Source organism: Bacillus rossius, chromosome 6, assembly GCF_032445375.1.
Source record: "Bacillus rossius redtenbacheri isolate Brsri chromosome 6, Brsri_v3, whole genome shotgun sequence".
Classification (NCBI taxonomy): domain Eukaryota; kingdom Metazoa; phylum Arthropoda; class Insecta; order Phasmatodea; family Bacillidae; genus Bacillus; species Bacillus rossius.
Window position 1 is genome coordinate 4,969,485 of NC_086334.1, and position 20,906 is coordinate 4,990,390.

Sequence of the window (20,906 nt, forward strand, 5' to 3'; positions counted from 1 at the left end):
ACACCCGAATTTTCCCGAAGGTTGCTTTAGCAAATAACTTTTTAATATGTAGCTATCCTAACCAAATCAACCATCCACAATGTTTTAAAGTATTTATAATGTAGTTAACCTAACCTAATTGACCATTAGTTATCATGAGTTGTCCAAAATAAATAAACCCCGAAGATGCACGATCGGGCGTTTGGCTCTCTCGTACGTGAACAGGCGGCTTCCCTTCACGAAATCACTGCTACCATATTATACCGAGGGCTAAGATTGTTACACATCAAAAATTTCTACCTACAGTGCAAGTTCTTAGCTGAGCACAAGTGTAGAAATAACGAATACTGTAGCAAGAGTATAAATAACGAATACTGTAGCAATTTGAAGTCGAAGCTATAACATTAGTGTAGACTAAAGCTACAACCATGCGCTATTTGATAGTAGGTACTCATTTAAAGGCGTTTAAGTTTCAAAACTACGAGCGGAGTTTGAAATTTAAGAATTTTATTTAAAACTACTCAAGAAAAACCATTATTTTTTTGTTACCATCTATACAATAACATTATCTTCATTTTATGCATTTCATATGTAATGTTATGCGAGGCAAAATGGTTAAAGTTGACCAGTTTAAGCGTTGAAAGTTTAGTACGCAACAGTAATTTCTTCAGAAACAATCATAAAATAAAATTATGATCCTGCTGAAAGTCTGTTATCGTAGCTGTATCAATTTTTTTCTATTATACGCATATTTAATCTATTATTCTAATTATTGACATGGCAAGGCAAAAAAAATTGATTTTTCCGAAGTTTTTTATTTTTATATATATATTTTTTTATGCTCTGGTTTTAACCAATCTTGTTCCACCGTGCAACCACAGTGAAGAAAACTGGTTAATTCACAGATGGCCCAATTGGCATATTGGACCACGAGTGCTGACTTCAGGTGCAGAAACCTGAAATATGTACGACATTTGCAATGCGAGGCAGTTGCGTTATCAGTGAATTTCAGTCGATGTCTGCAGGTGGCGTGCCTTATCGTGTCCTTGACTGAAACTCCGCGAGATAAGCCGTAGTCGCTGTTTCCAAGGCTTTTTTGAGTTCTGTGTCATTATGTTATCTCAATCAAACAGTGAACTTAGCACTATTTATCTTTTTTTGTCTGATAATTAGTTATAGTATACTGGTATAGTCAACAATTCGAAATTATTTCTTTAACACCAGGATGTTCAACGATGTCAATTCATTATAGCAACATATTGTTGGAATTCTTTCCAAAGACGGGAAGGTGTCTGGGTTTTCAGAATGCTATGTTCCCTCCAACTTGGATTTTCGCGCATATCTTCATAATTTAATTTTAGACTTTGCTAATTAAAATATGGTTGCATTGGGGAAAGAATCTATTGATAATGTTCAAAAACTCATTCTGTTTGGCTGAAGCTAATTTTGTCATATTACCATAGTAAAATTAAGTTTTTTTTTTTTTAATTTCACGAAAAAGAATGTATATCACTCAGTCTAATGTTTGTACCAGGAAATATGTTAGTGTATCCGGCTATGATTTGTAATTTTTTTTAAGTAATTTGTTACTTGGCTTACCCAGTAGTGACACAATGCCAGTGGACTAACCGGTTTATTTTGCAGGGCTGTTTCCAAAACACGTAACCTTGCGTGTAATCTAATCTTACTCTTAAGTTTGACAAAAAATAACATTTTAAATGTGTTGAGTGGGATTATAGTTAAAAGTATAATTTATCTTAAAACTACTCACACATTGACTACGATCTACTCTGAATAGTTTATTACACTTGAGCATGTATCATGAATTAAATTGCTTAGGAAAGCTTTTTGAGTACCCAAGTTGCAATAAAAATAAAAATTTCCATATTAAATAACACATGGATCATGTATTATTTAAAGTTTGTTTGATCTTACTTTATAGATTGCTTATGTTTGCTTTTTGGGTACCCAAGTTGTAATAACAATCAAAATTTCCATATTAAATAACGCAGGGCTCATGTATCATTTAAAGTTTGTTTGACCTTACTTTATAGGTTGCTTAAGAAAGCTTTTTTTTTTTTGGGTACCCAAGTTGCAATAAAATCAAGAACTTGCAAACTCGGCAGCAACAAATCCGAGAAGACTTCTACGAAACGTACCGAGTGCTGTTCATAAAAAGAAAACATCCTCGCTACGGATACAGACAGCCTAGTGAAGAATAATGGGCGACTTAATGGATGTTTCTTGAAGTAAAGTGCGTGATGACACGTTCCGTCGTTGCACAAATGTAGTGGGGTATATAGCACAGTGAATTACTTTTATTTTACATTTGGTTAGCGATGTTTTCTAACGAATCTAGAATGTTATTGCAAACATTTGTACACACGGGTGAATATAAAGCTGTTACTCGTCACACGAGTATGATGGAAAACCCTTGGGTTCTGGCCATTCAAACAAACAAGTGCAAACAGCGATTACCTTTTGATTCACGGTCATTACGAAGTCACATTTGCCTTAGCCGGTTATTTATGAACTAGGCAAGCACACAGGCATATCTGTTGGGTGTTAATTTCTTGTAATGGGATACTTGACAGTGGTTGTTAACGGGTTCCCCGCCTTTTGCTTTGGAAGTTGGGGGGATTCGAACCCACGACCCCAGAGATAAGAGTAGTTCCTTGAACAGCCGAGGCCGGCAGGCAATGGAAATAGTTCTTTAAATGATTCTTTCAATGTGGAAGAATGATTTAAGAAGTTATTTTGGACATACGCCATTGCTGGTTTCGGTGCTTGTCATCAATGACATGAGAGAGAGAGAGAGAGAGAGAGAGAGAGAGAGAGAGAGAGAGAGAGAGAGAGTGAGAGAGAAGGGGGGACACGATAGTATGGAGGTTATTGGAGAGTTAAGTATAATTTTTGTGTTTGTTATTTTCTTTAATGGCCAGTATTTTTTCTAAGTTTGATATAAGTATTTGCTGTTGTTCAAGGTTACTTGTAAATTTCACTAATGTTTTCTGACACCTTTTTCCTCGATCTTTTGTGTGAGATGCACCTGTTAAAGTAGGGAAGTCTTTTTTTCACAGACGAGAGAGCCAAACTCCCGATCGTGCAACTTCGGTTTTTTTTTTGTCCATTGTAAATAAATATGGCCCCTTGCAATTTTACGCAACTTGTAATTTTCAGGTAGGTAAGGAATTATGCTATTTCTGATTGATTTTTAGAATACTGAATCGTTTTGTATCTAACATGTTTATAAAAATTACGAAGGCTCTATACTAATGGTCAATTAGGTTAGGTTAGTTACATTAAAAATACTTTGAGATATTGTGGACGGTTGATTTGGTTAGGTTAGCTACATTAAAGATACTGAAAAAGCGAGCATGAACTTCGGGTGTGGCTCTCGTCTGTGAAATGAAGGCTTCCCTTTAGTAGTTGTATTTGCAGTTCGGACGGAGTGGTGACACGGCATTGTTGGGCGCGTGTTTGAGCAGGCATGGCGGGCGGGGACGAGATCGCCACGGAGCAGATGAAGGACGAGCCGCTGCTGGGACTGCTGGACGTGGCGCTGCTGGCGGCCATCTTGTGCGCGGGCGCCTGGTGGCTGTTCCGCGGCAAGCGCAAGAGCGAGCCGCCCAGCGCCGCCAAGTCCTACACCATTCAGTGAGTGAACAGCTTGGCCAGTGGCGTAGCCAGGATTTGTGTATGGGGGGTGTTAAGAAGCATGGCCAAGCGGGCGGTCCGGGGGTCCTCCCCCGGGAAAATTTGGATTTTAAGGTGTAAAATAGTGCTATTTTAGCAGTTTTCGGTTCTTAAATTTAAACATTGTAATGCTAAAAAATTTTAATAATTTTAATATGAAATTTGTTTGAGTGATGAATAAGAAATTAATTAAAGATTTGGTGCTAAGGGGGGGGGGGAGGGCGGTTTGAACCCCTAACCCCCCCCCCCCTGGCTACGCCCCTGAGCTTGGCGATGAAACGGAAATGCGTAACCACGGCGCCGCGGTCTGCGGTGGAAGTCTCGGGAACCCCGAAGGTGTGTGTGCGTATCAACCGCGCCCGATGGTGCTTCACGTTGATGATAGTCTTGGCTAAAGCTGACGCCTTTACCCTCTCGCCCACCACGACATCATGGAATACAGTGGTCTTATAAAAAAGTAAGAATATCACCGAAAATTGAATCGAATTATTTACGAGCCCTTTAACTTTAATTGTTTGTTCTTTTAAACCATCCTGCCTTGCATAACTGCGTTCATTTATTTTACCGTAAAAGAAAAAAAGTTTTGTATTTTTACTTTTGTACTTTCCCTTGGAAACTACGTCACTTGTAAAATTGCAAATGGTACAAACATCTGCCTTGCGATTTTACAAAGCTGTGCCTTACAGTTATTTTTTTACTAGAGATATCGTTGGCAACTGGGTTTCCAAGGATTTTCCTCGTAAAACGTACAAAAAATTAATACTTAAATTCATTTGCAGGCCTATACGAAAATCTCTGAAATTTCAGGAGCCAGGCACAGAATCTAAGATCCAGCGATATAAAAATCTAATCATTAAAGTTTTTAGTTGAAGCGCTAAACGGTACCTTTGTAGCATACTAGGTACAATATCAGTAATTCGAGTTAACTGATTGCAGTTGCAAATACCGTCCAGGTTTCTTGGACCCAGTCATTTCTGTACAAGATTTTCATAACATATTTGGCTGATGTTTTCAAAACCACTGTCTAATTATCGTGATATCTCTGCAGATGTCAGCCGCCAGCAAGGAAGAGTTATGCGTCATGGCGTCATGGTACCCGGGACATGTAAAACCCTGTTCACGTGTTCAACCTTTGTATCTTCCAAACTTTGTGTGAAACATTTAAGGTTAAGTGTTTAAGACCATGAAAAGTTCCTAAGCCCGTCTCTAAAATATTTAAAGTAATTTTTTTTTGCAAATGCCACTTTCGTTGTTCGATAGCTCCCCCCTCCACCTCGAAAAGTCTTCCTGGAGCCGATAGGACCAAATATAATAAGGTGATAGTATAATTACACTGTGACATTTTTAACATCATCACTACTTTTCACTTGGATTCTACTTCAGATATAATCTGTAGCGTGCATGAATATCTCAAAACTTTACTTAAATCTCCTGAAATATTTTCTGAGTTTGTCATCCAGAATCAATGGCGACGGCGGCTTTAAATACTTAATCGTCTCTACCTGTTATAACCTCTGTAGACGTTTTAATTAATTCAAAGTCAACTTAATATTCTCTGGTGATTGATGTTTAGATTGTGTGTGTGTTTGTAAAGAAGTTAGAATTTTTTTTATGTGTTAAGTTTTTTTATTTTTTACTTCCCGTCAGCCCTTTGGAGCGTGTTGCCTATGTGGGGTCTTCAGGCGTTTTCAGGTCAGGAATAAGAAACGAAACTGTAGGACTGGTCACGAAAGGTTCTCGGAATAAACAGCAGCGGTGCTGGAAGTCACGAAACGTATAATTTCCAACAGCATTTTGCTGACTTTCTTTTTTATTTTGACGCCTCGCTTCATTTCACAGTCGCACATCAAATATGAATAGTTGAAGACTGTCCACTTAAATCGCGTGGAATTTATATATAATTTTTCGAAAATAAAAACCGGCATGTTCCTGCGAATATGATATGTATTCAGTTTAGTTTTATTTTAAACTAAAATTACCCTATGACAACACACTTATAAAAGATTTTATTAAAACTACCTGAAGAAGTCCTGAAATTGATTTACCAAATATTTGTAGACACCCTGGTCTTGCGAACACAGTTTTAAATACATAATTACAGTGTAGCAAACATCTGCTGGGTTCGAAAATCAACAAATCAAATCAGTTGATATTTTCCTAACTCCGAATATGCCTGCCTGTTGCAATGCATAGCGAAACGCTGCGCTGGTACAATCTACCACTTGAACGCGGCTTAGCTTCGATGGCCAAGGTTTATTATATTAGGAAATGACCGCGAAAGAAATTTCTGTTAATTCTTAAGCCATCAGCTTATTCGCACACGTCCTGTTCACGCCAATTCACTTTATTTGTATACGACAAATTTTCTTAGGCCAGGTTTGAAAACTAAGTAAGAAACGCAAAACGCAAAGGAGTTTAATAGCGACTTTTGCTTTTTCGCCTTTCGTATTTGAAGTGAAATGTCACAAAACTTTAAAGATACGATCAATAGCTGTTTTCAGTACACGTTTCACGTTTTCGCTATTTTACCTTTCGCGCAGTGAAAGAAAAGAAGACTTTTAAAATCAAAGTGTTCAAAAGTTTCTAATGTTTTCATGATGAGGATTATCAATATATCTCGAGGATGGAATATTTTCTTCTGCTGTTTCAATTTCACGTTGTAGGATTGATTACATCGTGCTACTTTCGTACTTTTTTTTAACGACCGTGATTTTCTTGCGTTGGTTGCTTGGTATGTACTGCCGGTGGTAGGCACGTTCTACAATGACATATACACGGAAACGGATCACGTAAACGTAAACGGATCTCACGGAACAGAGTTACTACAATGACACGCAGACGGAGACGGATCCGTACGGACTAGCTTGGTAATGCTGAGCTCTTACGTTTACTTTTCTCCGTGTGACCAATAGAAGCTGAGTACTTGACTGCGGTGGTAGCCATGTTTGTTTATATCCTAAACACGTTAAAAATTGTTTCAAGTACAACCATAATATTCAGCTTGGTAGATTTCAAAGAAATGCTACCTATTGTAGCCGTTACCATGGTGCAACTTTCGGAACATTTTTTAATGTATTTTTTTTTCTAATATTGGCGAACATATATGATGTTATGTAGGCTACGTTAAGTTCCTAAAATGTTCCAGGAGTTTATAGCAGTTAACAAAATATTACCAGAAGAAAAAAGGTACATACTTCGAAATCAACCTGTAGGCTGTGCAGGAAGGTTTTTTTTTTCCTGAAAGCTTAAAGGCTTAAAGGCGAGCAGGGAGAGCTATACCACGGCTGGGACTGCGGTAAGGTGTTTGGGAGCAGGTTTAATTACTGGAAATACATTAAGATTGACATTGGTTTTTAATACTGACGTGTTAAAGAGAAAAAGCATGACAGACTATGTTTGTTTTTACGGTTACAAGTTTCACTTCATTAATGACAAATAGTTAGACAATTTTAATAGTGACATTAATAATTGACAAAGAAAATTCACGATGAATATTGAGGTGGACGATCCATCTCTCAAGGCCAAGAAAAATGCAAGCGACACCTGCTTAACAGTGCGTGGTCCCTAATCGGACCATCAAAAGGGACGTTATGTCCAGACAAGACAAACGCCTCAAATACGGAAAAGTTACATCGAATGAGACTTCAAAGACAAAAAAACTACGCGAACAACAACATAATGCGCGCCAGGAAGTTAGATTCTATTACAAAATTACTTAAATTATTTTACGTACTTTACGTAAGTTTTACGTACGTCGACGCCTCAGGGGAGAACAATTACAAGTTAAGTTCATTAAATAAATTCAGTTAAGCCAAACATAATTTTCTAGGTGGCGGCCGAAAGGGAATTTAAACAAGACAACCTATTATTTTACGTTACATTAGGGCAAGGTCCACCGCCTCACTCGCAAACAAGAATAACACTTACATTATTTCCCCCGAAGTCGCTCTCGCACGTCGTTACAATATAAAGTTTAACAGACTACATGCCACAACCGACAATGTAGCCACTCAAGGCACAGCGCGCATGCGCCAACCCCAGGAGGGGTGGCGAGGAGAAATCAAACAAACACTAGGAGGGGGGAGGTGCGCCGACGCCCGCGCAAACGCGCGATGCAAAGAGGTAGTGGACCTGACCGCTACATTTCTTTGTGGTTTATTTTTATTATACATGCAAATTCTGCCTCTGCTGTGGTCTTGCAGCATTAATTAACTAGTATTTCGTAACCTCCTTGGTTGCGTGCACTGTGTACGGTCCGAGCAGCAGAGGCAGTGCAGACATTGCAGACATTGCAGACAGTGCAGGCAGTGCAGGCAGTGCAGGCAGTGCAGGCAGTGCAGGCAGTGCAGGGAGTGCAGGCAGTGCAGGCAGTGCAGGGAGTGCAGGCAGTGCAGGCAGTGCAGGGAGTGCAGGCAGTGCAGGCAGTGCAGGCAGTGCAGGCAGTGCAGGCAGTGCAGGCAGTGATGCCGAGGGGGGTCGCCCCGCAGGCCGACGGCGCTGGCCACGCAGAGCACGGAGACGTCCTTCATCAAGAAGCTGAAGACGTCGGGCCGCAGCCTGGTGGTGTTCTACGGCAGCCAGACGGGCACCGGCGAGGAGTTCGCCGGCCGCCTCGCCAAGGAGGGCATCCGCTACCGCCTCAAGGGCATGGTGGCCGACCCCGAGGAGTGCGACATGGTGGGTCTCCGCACTCTTTCATCATCCCCTCCACACTCCCTCTCCCCCCTCTCATCACCCCCTCCACACTCCCTCTCCCCCCTCCACACCCTCTCCCCCCTCCACACTCCCTCTCCCCCCTCCACACTACCTCTCCCCCCTCCACACTCGCTCTCCCCCCTCCACACTACCTCTCCCCCCTCCACACTCCCTCTCCCCCCTCCACACCCGCTCTACCCCCTCCACACTCCCTCTCCCCCCTCTCATCACCCCCTCCACACTCCCTCTCCCCCCTCCACACTCCCTCTCCCCCCTCCACACTACCTCTCCCCCCTCCACACTCGCTCTCCCCCCTCCACACCCTCTCCCCCTCCACACTCCCTCTCCCCCCTCCACACCCTCTCCCCCCTCCACACTCCCTATCCCCCCTCCACACTCCCTATCCCCCCTCCACACTCCCTCTCCCCCCTACACACTACCTCTCTTCCCCCTTTCCACCTTCCCTCATCTCCCTCTCCCCACCCCTCTCCCATCATTCCTCTCCCCACCCCTCTCCCATCATTCCTCTCCCCACCCCTCTCCCATCATTCCTCTCCTATACCCATCCTCCCTCCCACTCACCCTTCTCTCCCGTTCTCCCTCTCCCCCTCCCCCTTCTCCCTCTCACCCCCTCTCCCATATCCCTCCTCCCTCTCCCCTTCCCCTCCACACTCCCTCCCCCTTACCCCTCCGCCACCCCCTCATCACTCCCCTCCTCCCCTTACCCCTTCCCACATCACGCCCCTCCCGGCCCCCTCTATCCTCCCCCTCTCCTCCCCCTCTTCCCACTGCCCCTCTCTTCACTCCCAACTCCCTTGCCCTCGTCCTCGTACTTGTTAACTAAAATGCTGAAACCGATATGGTGTCTTTCAAATACATGTCCTTTGAAATAAAAATTGGATATGCAACAAGAAAATATATTTACAAAATTCTCATATCAATTTTTCCTTCACAAAATGTAATGTAACAGATACGTTATAAAAAATTGATCTTTTCAATATAAAGCTGTGACTTAAGTGTTTGTGCTTTATGGTAACAGGGCACACTCAAACAGGGACAGCGCTAACAGCAGGTATCATGCTGAGAGACATGCCAGTTTTTTTTTTTTTTTTTTAAATTTTGGAACACATGCTGGGACGTAGCCTAGCTGGTGTACGTACCTAAGTCCGGACCCCTCCCTTCCAGGAGAAACAAAAGAAGCCAAGGCAAAATAAGAAAATTATCGTAATCCTGAGTGGGCTACAATAATAGCCCGACATGCTTCGTACACAGGAGCGGCAAGAATTTCAAGTAGTCTGTTATAATAGCCATTTTGCACACACGTTACCGAAAGTAACGATTTTTGTTTCTAATAACATTAGTAAATACTTTTTTTTTTCTTTTTTAACGAATTAACGAAAGAATTGATTTGTTTTAGTTAAGAATTTTACGGACGATAGTTTAACGTGACGTCATAACAAAACATTGATGAAATGATTGCATACTAAATGAATAAAATTCAGTCATTTTTATTTTAATAATAAAAGATTAAATACTTGAAATTATACTAGTAATCAGATTTTTAAAATGCAAGAATAATTAACCTTTATTGGCGAAATTGTTGTTGTAATAAGCAATGAAAACCACATTAACGTTTCACTTCACTTTATAAACAGTCGACGAAACAGTTCACGTGTAGATGACTCGTAATTAATTTTAAAAACTGGCGTTTAGCTATAAAGTTTAAATATAATTATGAACAAGTTTTCATATAAATAAACTGTAATCAAATATCCATCATCAATTATATGAATCACCATAATTTTTTAGTCAATTGTAACATAACCTATTATTACTGCACTCGCCGACAGCGTAACGGGACACTTTTTCATGCGTGCAGCCGGCGTTCATCTATTGATTAGACGTTGTCACGTCAAAGAAGGGTGATGTGCCCGCAGGAGGAGCTGACGGCGCTGAAGGAGATCCCCAACTCGCTGGCCGTGTTCTGCCTCGCCACGTACGGCGAGGGCGACCCCACGGACAACGCCATGGAGTTCTACGAGTGGCTGCAGAGCGGCGACGGCGACCTGTCGGGCCTCAACTACGCCGTGAGTACCCGCTCCGCGCCGCCCCGCTCCGCGCCGCCCCGCACCGCCCCGCCCCGCTCCCGCGTCTCGCCCGACCTGTTGAGGAGGAGGAAGAATGTAGCTGTGGGAAACCTTTTTTCACAGACGAGAGAGCCAAACTCCCGATCGTGCATCTTCGGTTTTTTTTTTTTTTGTTCCTTGTAAATGTGTTGATAAAAGGATACTATAGTTAATTAGGTTAGGTTAGCTAAATTATAAATACTTTTAAACATTGTGGACGGTTGATTTGGTTAGGATAGCTACATTAAAGATACAGAAAAATAAAAGCGAGCATGAACTTCGGTTGGGCTCTCTCGTCTGTGAAATGAAGGCTTCCCATGTAGCTGTAGCCAAAAAATAAAAGGGGGGTTGTCTGTAAAGTCTGTTTACGGGCGATAATTTCACGTGATAACGTCATAAGTAAACATTGATGAAAAATTGTATACTTTTTTTAATTTTCAAATATTATTTACAGTTTTTGCAAAATTTAATTTTAAATAATTTGTTTAAATATAATCACGAACAATTAGTTAAAAAGCCCGCCTTAACCTGATTGATATTATAGAAGATTTTCTCGCATGCTCGGCTCAGGCGGAACGTGACAATGAGTCATGCTTTTTCCGTGCGTGCAGCCGGCGTTCATCGATTTATAAGACGTTATCACGTCAAAAAAATAGCCAGTCATGGGGACTGTCAACAGAAGCGAAAAATTAAAACTTTGTTTGTAAATGTGTAATATGACATCATTTCTACGTCACAGTGTACATAAGAAAATGATTTTGGTATTATATCAGTACGATGTCAGCATGATATCATTTATCCTTACATCATTTATCCTTACATCATTTTTTAGTCAGCATATGTCAGTGGTATGTAAAAAATTACGTAAAAATTCATTTCCTAGCTGTGACTTACCAGTGATGTCAGACCTAGGTCATGTATTCACGTGGTCAAATTAACTTCACTTACTGCTACTACAGCATGTCGGTGATGCGAACTCACAAGATTTTACCCATCCAAAAAAAAGAGTCCAACACGCACATGATACAGTTGAGTATATTATACAATGTATGAGTGTATATATGCGTGTACATGTACACAGGCCGGTGCGCGTCGCCAGTCTGGCGCAACACGTCACTAGCATGTCGGTGACGCGAACCCGTAAGTTTTGCCCCTACCAAAAATCGCTCAACACGGCTAAAGAAGTTTTCACTTCCAATAAATTTATTTTCTATTCTGTTGTAACACAAGATTATAATGTTCGTATTGTGTAAAATTATCACATAGCTTGACGTCAAATAGTTTTTTTGTCTAAACACCGTCCTTTTATCTGACATTTTCGGATGAGCAGACTGTCTGCCTGCCCGTTAATGACGTATAAGCGAGACTCTTACGGTGTAATTTACTTCCGTGATTGGACGACGGTTTTTTTTTTTTTTTTTTTTTTTCAGTTGTTAAAATGACTCGCCTCTGTCTCGCGTTACTCTCTTCCCCTTTCTTTATTTTCAAAGAAAACAATCAGTAACGAGTGTATTTTGGAAAAAAAGATTTGCAAAACATATTTTCTTTCATTGCGCAAATCTAATGAAGTTTTTAACGATATTTACAAAACGTGTGTAAAAAGATCCGCCTTCGCGCTTGGCGAGCAGACGTCTCGCCCGAACGTAAACGAACCGTGAAACACATCCATCTGCTTGAGCACGTGTGCGCCTTAGTTAGTTTCTTCCCGGAGGGTGGTAGCGTGACGGTGTTTGGCCGGAGATACTGGTGAGCCAATGGGGGACGACTTGAGGCATTGAATATATATAACTTATAACATTATATATATTCAATGCTTGAGGTGGGAAGCCTTCATTTCACAGACGAGAGAACCACTCCCGAAGTTCATGCTCGCTTCTTTTTTTTCTGTACCACAACAGGTGTATTTATTTGGGGGGGGGGGGGGGGGGAATTCGCGGGCATTTATTCTCCAAATGCGAGGGTTTAACTTATAAGATGTCATTCTTAAAATTAGCAAGAAGTAATTTAAAGAATTATTCAGTAAATGAAGATATAACCGTGTCTGGTTTTTTTTTAATTAAAAGAAGCATATGATAGGTTAGCTACATTATAAATACTTTAAAACATTGTGGATGGTTGGTTATATTAGGTAAGTATAGCTACATTAAAAATACTGTAAAATCATTTTAAGGGTGTCTTAGCAAATAACTTTTTAATATGTAGCTATCCAGCGCTAGGAAACCGTTTACATGATTTCACAGTATCTTTAATGTAGCTATCCTAACCAAATCAATCGTCCACAATGTTTTAAAGTATTTATAATGTAGCTAACCTAACCTAAGAGACCATTAGTTACCATGAGTTGTCCAAAATAAACATTCACGGACACACGGCAAACGAAAATATTGCGGCGGGCGCACCAATGTACAGATGTATGTTAATGAATAAACGGCGATTTCTCGTACGCGTTTTGGAATTTCGTATCAGCGCAAGTTGTATTAAATAGAGGAATTTTTGTAGCACAGTTAGGTATTCCTCTAAAAACAATAACAAATAAATACCGTTGCCTCGTTTATGGTCTTTCCTTTTATCAACACCGCCATATTTATTTACAATGAACAAAAGAAAACCGAAGATGCATGATCGGGCGTTTGGCTCTCTCGTCTGTGAAAATAAGGCTTCCCACTTGAGGAGCCCACGCCAGGGTTGCCACTCGAACCCACAGTCCCAAGGTCACCCGGCCGTCGAGAGGAACCGAGGACCCGGGGGCAAATAGTGTTGTCGGGCCTCCTTAAAGCACAACTCGGCAAACCCCATAAATGTAAAATAAACATCTAAGAAAGACTGATCGTTACTGTGGCCATAACTAGGGACCGGAAAAATTCGCAAATTCAATGACCTCTAGGATAGCCTCCATTATCCTCTGCATTTCTCAAGTAAACACGCGTGTTCATTGGGTACTAAATTGTGAGGCGTCTCCACTGGGTAGCTTGTGATTCGACGCTTCTTTGGTCGATAGTCTCTCAGTGGCCCAGAGAGCTCCAGTTAAACTGCGAGCCAATGGCAGAACCAGCAGAATTGTACACATGTTTGAATTTCAGCTTATCACGAAATTAATACGCGTAATTTTCCGGTCTCTAGCCATAACTAATCGCTAGAGTCCCGGAAATTTCGCGTATTCCTCTGGCCTCAGGATAGAATTCAAAGTTATAGGTGTGCTCGACCCATGTTTACTTTCCCATTGGTTTATTTCTTAGCGAGATCATTTTTATCCTTGTTAATTGGCACTACCTGATTCGCTTACTTCTCTCCTAGCTGGACATCATTGGCTCACGGTCGTAGAGGGGCGTGTCCAGATAACTGCGGTCCAATCATGAACACAGTGCGACAGTGTGGAGGCTTGCATTCTATCTTGCAACTAAATGAATGCGCGAAAATTCCGTGGCTCTACTAATCGCGTAAGTTGTAAGGTATAGGTAGTGCATTCATTCTGTTAAAAAGACTTGTAATTCGTTCTATCGGAGTAAACCCTAACATATATATATATATATATATATATATATATATATATATATATAATATGAGCCAGAGCTATTCTTTCAATACTTGCCGGTGATGTGTGACATCGAACCTCGGTAACGAGCAAATTCATGCGTTCTCATGTTGCAAATTTGTACTTATAATAACAAAACTCGGAACACAAAATTTAAGGTAGAATTCTTTAAAATAATTCCGAACGCGATAAAAATATACGCCAGTTGTGTTTCCAACGTTTCTTGACGCGCCTCGCACGTGGTTTCCGCTGCCGGAGCAGCGACGTCGACTATCGAACCATTCTGTTTGCAGAGCGATGTTTTGAACTAAATAATGAAACGACTCCGATAAAAGAAAAGAAAAAATAATTGTAAAAAAACTGGTTGTCTGTAAAGTCGGTTTACGGACGATAGTTTAACGTGACAACGTCATAACAAAACATTAATGAAATGATTGCCTGCTTTTATGAATAAAATTGAATCATTTTTATTGAATTATCACTATTTTGTATGGATACAAAGAAGGAGTGAAATGAAATCTACAATGTAATTGATAAATTTACTTTTATTTGCACTCATTAATTCAAAAATGTTTATTACTTTAACGAAGAGATTATTTTAACACTAACTTTTGCTATGTAACTTCTTCCAATCTGTGTTATTCTGTTAAGGATAGGACGATGATAGGAAAAGTAGGAAACGAATGGGAATGTTTCAAGTTTAATGTGCCTCGAAAAAGTCAAATCGATGGTTCCAATCGAGTGGAAGAGATATAGATGCGGAGCAAGCGTACAATGAGCATAACGGGACACAGCGTTCCGGGACAATGTGCGTTACGGGACACTTTTTCGTGCGTGCAGCCGGCGTTCATCGATTTATTAGACGTCACGTCAAAAAAAAGTTCAAAACCCCGGTTTTGGACTTGATTCATGACAAGGAATTTTATCAAAATACTGCCAATATTGTTTAAATTCATTAAACAGTTAATACTCTAAATATTTCCCTTTGTATCGGTGAACTCTTTTTTCGCGTCATCCGCCACTGATGCAGCGCCGTGGTTGTTACACGTTTCCGTTCCTGGACTTCCGTCTCATTCACATGATTACTCCCACAATATGCCATACTCCGAGAGCTCAGATGTTACACAACAAAAAAGTCTTGAAACACCATCCCCCCTTTTTCTTCGTACATCCATCCGGAGCCCCAGCAAGGTTACGCTGAACACCAACCCACATAAGTAAGCGCACTTTTTGTTTGTTCACGATTTTATGTCGCACTGACATTGTGTTCGCTCGTAATTCCCAGCTGTTAGTTTGTGGATGAAGCAATCCACGCGCGGTCCGGTGTGGACAGCGCTGCAGGTAAATAGTTGGTGCGGCCAGCGAGGCTCGGCCAGGGTCTTCTTCTCTGCGGCCTTCTGACGCTCGCCCAGTTGTTACAAGTCACTTTGACGTCAGCGGCAGGGACAAGGCCCCGTGCTACATTCGAATGCTGCTACCTTCCCCCCCCCCTTTGCCCCCCTTTTTTTCCTCATGAAATTAAAAAGCCCCTTCTTGTGCTTGCTAAATCGTAACCGTGAAATTGGAATGATGAATGATATCACTGTTTCTCTGTCTGTCGGTCTCTCTCTCTCTCTCTGTCTGTCGCTTTCTCTCTCTTCCTCTCTGTCTGTCGGTCTCTCTTTCTGTCTCTCTCTCTCTCCCCCCTCTATGTCTGTGTCTCCATATCTGTGTGTCTATCTATGTCTGTGTGTCTGTCTGTCTCCTCTCTATCTGTCTGTCTCTTTCTCTTCCTTTATGTATGTGTGTCTATATTCTATTCTGTCTGTATCTGTCTCTCACTGTCTCTCTCTCTCCCCCTCCCTCCCACCCCCCCCCCCTCCCTCCCTCCCTCTCTCTATGTCTGTCGGTCTCTCTTTGTCTGTTTGTTTCTCTCTTCCTCTGTCTGTCTCACTGTCTCTCTCTCCCGCTCTCGCTCGCTCTCTGTCTCTCAGCTGGCGGCCGGCACTCTGCCTGTCAGACGGGCCTCACGCAAGGTGAGCAGCAGTGAGCGGGCAGGTTGCGCGCACCGACGGTTGCGATGATAAGCTCGTGATAGCGGTGAGGTCACGCCAGCTGTGACGTCGTAGTGGTATTCACTTGGTAACCCCGCCGTCGCCGTATCGCTCCGCCCAGAACCTTGCTTGATAACGTCTCATGATGGTCACTGAGTACGAATAACAATCCCCGTCCTTGAAAAGTCACTTTTATGATATAAAAAATGACAATTTAAAATTGTTTTCCACTATGCAAACACTACACTTCAGCCAATAGAGTTTTTGACGTGACAACGTCTAATAAATCGATGAACGCCGGCTGCACGCACGAAAAAGTGTCCCGTTACGCACATTGTTCCGTTACGCTGTGTTCCGTTACGCTCATTGTTCCGTTACGCTGTGTCCCGTTACGCACATTGTTCCGTTACGCTGTCGGCGAGTGCAGTAATAATAGGTTATGTTACAATTGACTAAAAAAATATGGTGATTCATATAATTGATGATAGATATTTGATTACTCGCGTCAAGAAATGTAGTTTAGTTGAAACACAATTTGCATATATTTATCACGCTCGGTATTATTTTTAATAATTCTAATTTAAATGCCATGTCCGATTTTCGTACTATAAGTTTATTTGCAACATGAGATCACATGAATTTGCTCGTTACTGAGGTTAGATGTCACACATCACTGGCGAGTACTGAAAGACTCGCTCGCATTTTTTTAAAAATAATATATTGTGGCCGCCACTGTCTATATATTTGCTAGCCATCTTAGAAGTCTTGAAAACCTGTTTTAAGGGTTTTAAAGATACGAAAAATATAATTTCAAAAATAAAATAATCAAAACAACTTGAAAACAGTGTAATAATTAATTAGTTGAGATGCAACTCGCATTTCACTTCATTTTAACTAGTAAGCGATATTTCACGCTATGTAATTGACACTCGCTGAGTTGTTTACCACACGCGTACACGGAAGAGAATTTTTCAAGTAGCTTGTAAATGGCCTATAGTGCAATCGATTGTGAAGGAAAGCTGTTAGAATTGTGCGATGCATTTACAAACTAATGTCCTTCCAACTATGCACAGACTGTTCATGCTAATCTAGAAATTTTTGTAATCAGCCTTAGCCCGTTCACCCTTGTCAATTAACGTATTTTTGTCTGGGTGTATTCTAGTTGGATTAGCAGCGAGCTAAGAATAATCGCTCGACTTAGTTTGATTTGTTGGTTACTGAAGTAGGCCTGCCAGTATCTCTTTTATGACAGTTGGCTTAAAACTTTGTGTATTTAGGTCATTATTTTACGTCACGCTCAAGGATGACTGTAGACAATAAGATACCCTCGAACCGCCTTGTCGCTTCAGACGAATAATGGCACATGATGATTATTATTACTACTCGAACCCTACTGGTATGAAGTAGGCCTTAAGATCCAGTGAATATCAAAAGTATTGATCGGTATAAATTTTACGTACGTAAAAAAACTTATAAACATTTTCATTACTACTTTTTGGTTTATTTATATATCATTGTCATTTTAAACTATAATGTATATGATTAATAACAATTTGCGCAAACAATTCAAAAACGATTTTAATAATAATATGTTATTTTATTATTTGAACAATAAAGTTCGACAAACGGGGGTTCTCGCGTCAAACTTTCTGTGCAATGGTGCAAGCTGCAAACAAGTGCCGAGTGAAGCTTTGCAGTTGGAAATGGACATGGTGGTTGAGTGGTAAGATCACTCGCCTCCTACCAAGGCGGGGTCGAACAAAAATTTTCCGCAAGTGGGGAAAGTGGCGGACTTTGCCGTCGCCTGTTTTCTCGGGGTACTCCCATTTCCCCTCGCCAATTCATTCCGTCCCTGCTCCACACACACACACATCTCGTCTCACAGCGCGTTTTCTTCAGGCTGGCCGGAACCACAGGTTTGTCCGGTTTGTGCGTGTCCAGTGGCAGGTACGGGTTGGGGGAACCGAGACAGGAGGGAAATAGTTGGGAAGCCTTCTTTTCACTGACGAGAGAGCCAAACGCCCGATCGTGCATCTTCGGTTGTTTTTTTTTGTTCATTGTAAATAAATATGGCGGTGTTGATAAAAGGATACTAATGGTCAATTAGGTTAGGTTAGCTACATTATAAATACTTTAAAACATTGTAGACGGTTGATTTGGTTAGGATAGCTACATTAAAGATACGGAAAAAAAGCATGAACTTCGGGGAACTTCGGGTTTTGGCTCTCTCGTTTGTGAAAAGAAGGCTTCCCGTACCTAACCATTCCCTTCTCCCGGTTCCCCCACCAAATATAACTATTACCCTCCTCCCACTTACCCCATTACATATGAACTATTTCGGGAGGAGGTATGTAGTAAGGGAACCAAGAAATGTGGGGAATGTTTAGATACATGGTGGGGGAACCAGGAGTTTATGGGGAATTGGTAGGTACGTGGTAGGGGAACCGTGAGGGGGGGATGGTTAGGTAAAGTGTGGAGGAATCGAGAGTGGAGGGCAATAAGTAGGTACATGGTGGAAAACTGTGAGGGGAAGGAATAGGTAGTTACATGGTAGGGGAATAGAGTGAGGAGGGGAATACTTAGGTACATGGTGGGGTAACCAGGAGAAGAAGGGAATAGGTAGGTATGTGGTAGAGGAACCAGGAGAGGAGGGAAAATAGTTAGGTACGTGGTGGGGGTATTGGTCGTAGAGGAGATGACAGGGGAAAAGTAGTAATGACGCAGCATACTTGCAGACTTTTCACACATTACACTTTCATAATTGCATATATATTATATATATTTATATAATCTGCAACCTCAACCAAAGAATTATGTTTCCTATACCCAAAAATATAATAAACAAGAATTTTCACTTCTGTCGCACAAAAATATAATAAACAAGAATTTTCACTTCTGTCGCACGGCGACTCCACGCACACTTTTTTTTTTTCCTAGTACGCAATCGTGATAACCCAAATTGAAATCGAAAGGCACTATGCTAGCTACATTTTAAGTGTTTCTTTTCTCACTGCATTCCATTATTTTTTAACGGGAAACTTGACAAAATGGGAAAAAAAATTAAGAGGTCGACTCGGGCCCCTGGGCAGTTGCCCTGCCCTGGTATGCCCCTGTGTCAGCCTCGTTCCATCCATGCCGCAAGTGGGAAACTACGTGAGGTTTTTTTTTTTTTTTTTTTCAGTACAAAAGAAACTAACAAGAGATTGCCATGCATTTCCGACCTAGTTGTTAATGTACTCAGCGCGGCTGCCAAAATTAGCTGGCGTTCGCCCGCGAGCGAGCGAGTGTCTCAGTGAGGTCGGGGCGGCGCTGTTATCTGGCCTGGGTCTAGCCGAGATAGCAGGGGTCAAGCGCGCTAGTCTGAGCCCAAGACTGGTAGAGAAGGAGGTTGGCCCGAGAGGGCCGGTTTGAGTAACGGTACTTCCAAGGGCTGCTCGTGACGTCACTGCGGCGCAGGAACCGGCCAGCTGAGCTCTCAGCTAAGGGCAAAACCTACATCTTTCACTCGTTTTCACGCCGATACAGCTACTGTGTTGGAACACATATCAAACAGTTTCTTTATATCTCACACAGTTATGTGGCTGTCACAATTTGGAGAGGAAAAATAAATAACTTTGTTACGAGTATATATACATAATAACAGTTTCATGCGCATCGTGTTTCATGCTCGTGCAAGCGATTCGTCGGACAAATTCTAATAATACCTACTCGTATTTGTTTTTTTGTTTGCAAGGTAATTATATTATATTATAATTATACTATGTATGTTTGAAACTTATTTTAAGGATACTCCTAAAGTGACTAAGTGAGCATTTCTGAAGACGGTCATACAAATACCAATAATCTAATAATTTACTATATTGTAGACTAAGACGTTCATTTTTAAGTAGTGTAGAAACTACACGCTGTGTTTATTACCAATTCGGCCTTACTGATATGAACACGAGACGGGAGTGCATAAATTGACTAGAAAAAGAAATAAACCATGGCTCGAAAAATGCGCATACCATTGTATATTGCTCATATGCATGCAGTTATAACATTTTGTCACTCAAACAAGCACATTGACGAATATTAATATATCAGTTACCTTAATTTCTGGTTTTCTGAACAAGCTGTGCAAGCTTCTTCTGGCTTTTCTTTTCCGTGCTTGCAATTTTTGCTTGACGATTTAAATGCCGAAGTCTAATAAAAGTTCTGGTTCTTGCAAACTTCATTAAAACTTTTTTGTTAACATCTGGAAAATGTTCTACTAGTTTCACGAAAAAGTTTCGCACAACACCTTTTCCGTTCTGTAATCCTAACCCGTGATGTGTTTTAAATATTTCTTCAGCATGCTGTACAGTTTTCACAAATTTTGATGACGGGACAGTCAATTTTCCGCGACTCAGTATTTCTATCCATCCATCTATAAAAATCAAAACACACAATCCTACAGTAAACAGAGAATAAAATAAAATAAATCATAGCAACAAATAAAATTATGATAATTACCTTTGTTTTCTGTTTCTTCAATACTTTTTAGATTAGCGTCCTCGCTTGCATGAATCAAATATCCAGCTACATATCTTAATGCTTCATTCTCTTCCCATGACGTAGTCAAGGGCGTGAACAAATCATCTTGAACCGCCTCGTTTTCTTCGTTCTTGTTTTCTGGAATGTTTAAATTCAATTCGGTGAACATCTGGCTGGTCAGATATGGTTTTTGCTTCAAACTATCGTCTTCAACACATGCGCCTTGTGGCAGAGGAAGTTCAGATCCTAGTAACATTTGTCTGAACCTGTACTTGAAATCTGTTGGTGTAGGGTTATCGTAAGTACCGCCGATGCTTCTGAGGCGCGAAA

General features: G+C 41.1%; 1 protein-coding gene across 2 annotated transcripts in view; it reads left to right on the forward strand.

Annotated features, from left to right (window-relative positions):
* LOC134532544 (NADPH--cytochrome P450 reductase) overlaps positions 1-20,906 on the forward strand; it is a 99,584-nt gene that overhangs the window by 57,949 nt on the left and 20,729 nt on the right. For both annotated transcript variants that reach the window (XM_063369044.1, XM_063369043.1), the window contains exons 2-4: positions 3,468-3,636; positions 8,163-8,352; positions 10,308-10,457. In XM_063369044.1, the coding sequence (XP_063225114.1) occupies positions 3,470-3,636; positions 8,163-8,352; positions 10,308-10,457 (507 nt within the window). In that variant the 5' untranslated portion in view covers positions 3,468-3,469. The remainder of the gene's footprint in view (positions 1-3,467; positions 3,637-8,162; positions 8,353-10,307; positions 10,458-20,906) is intronic.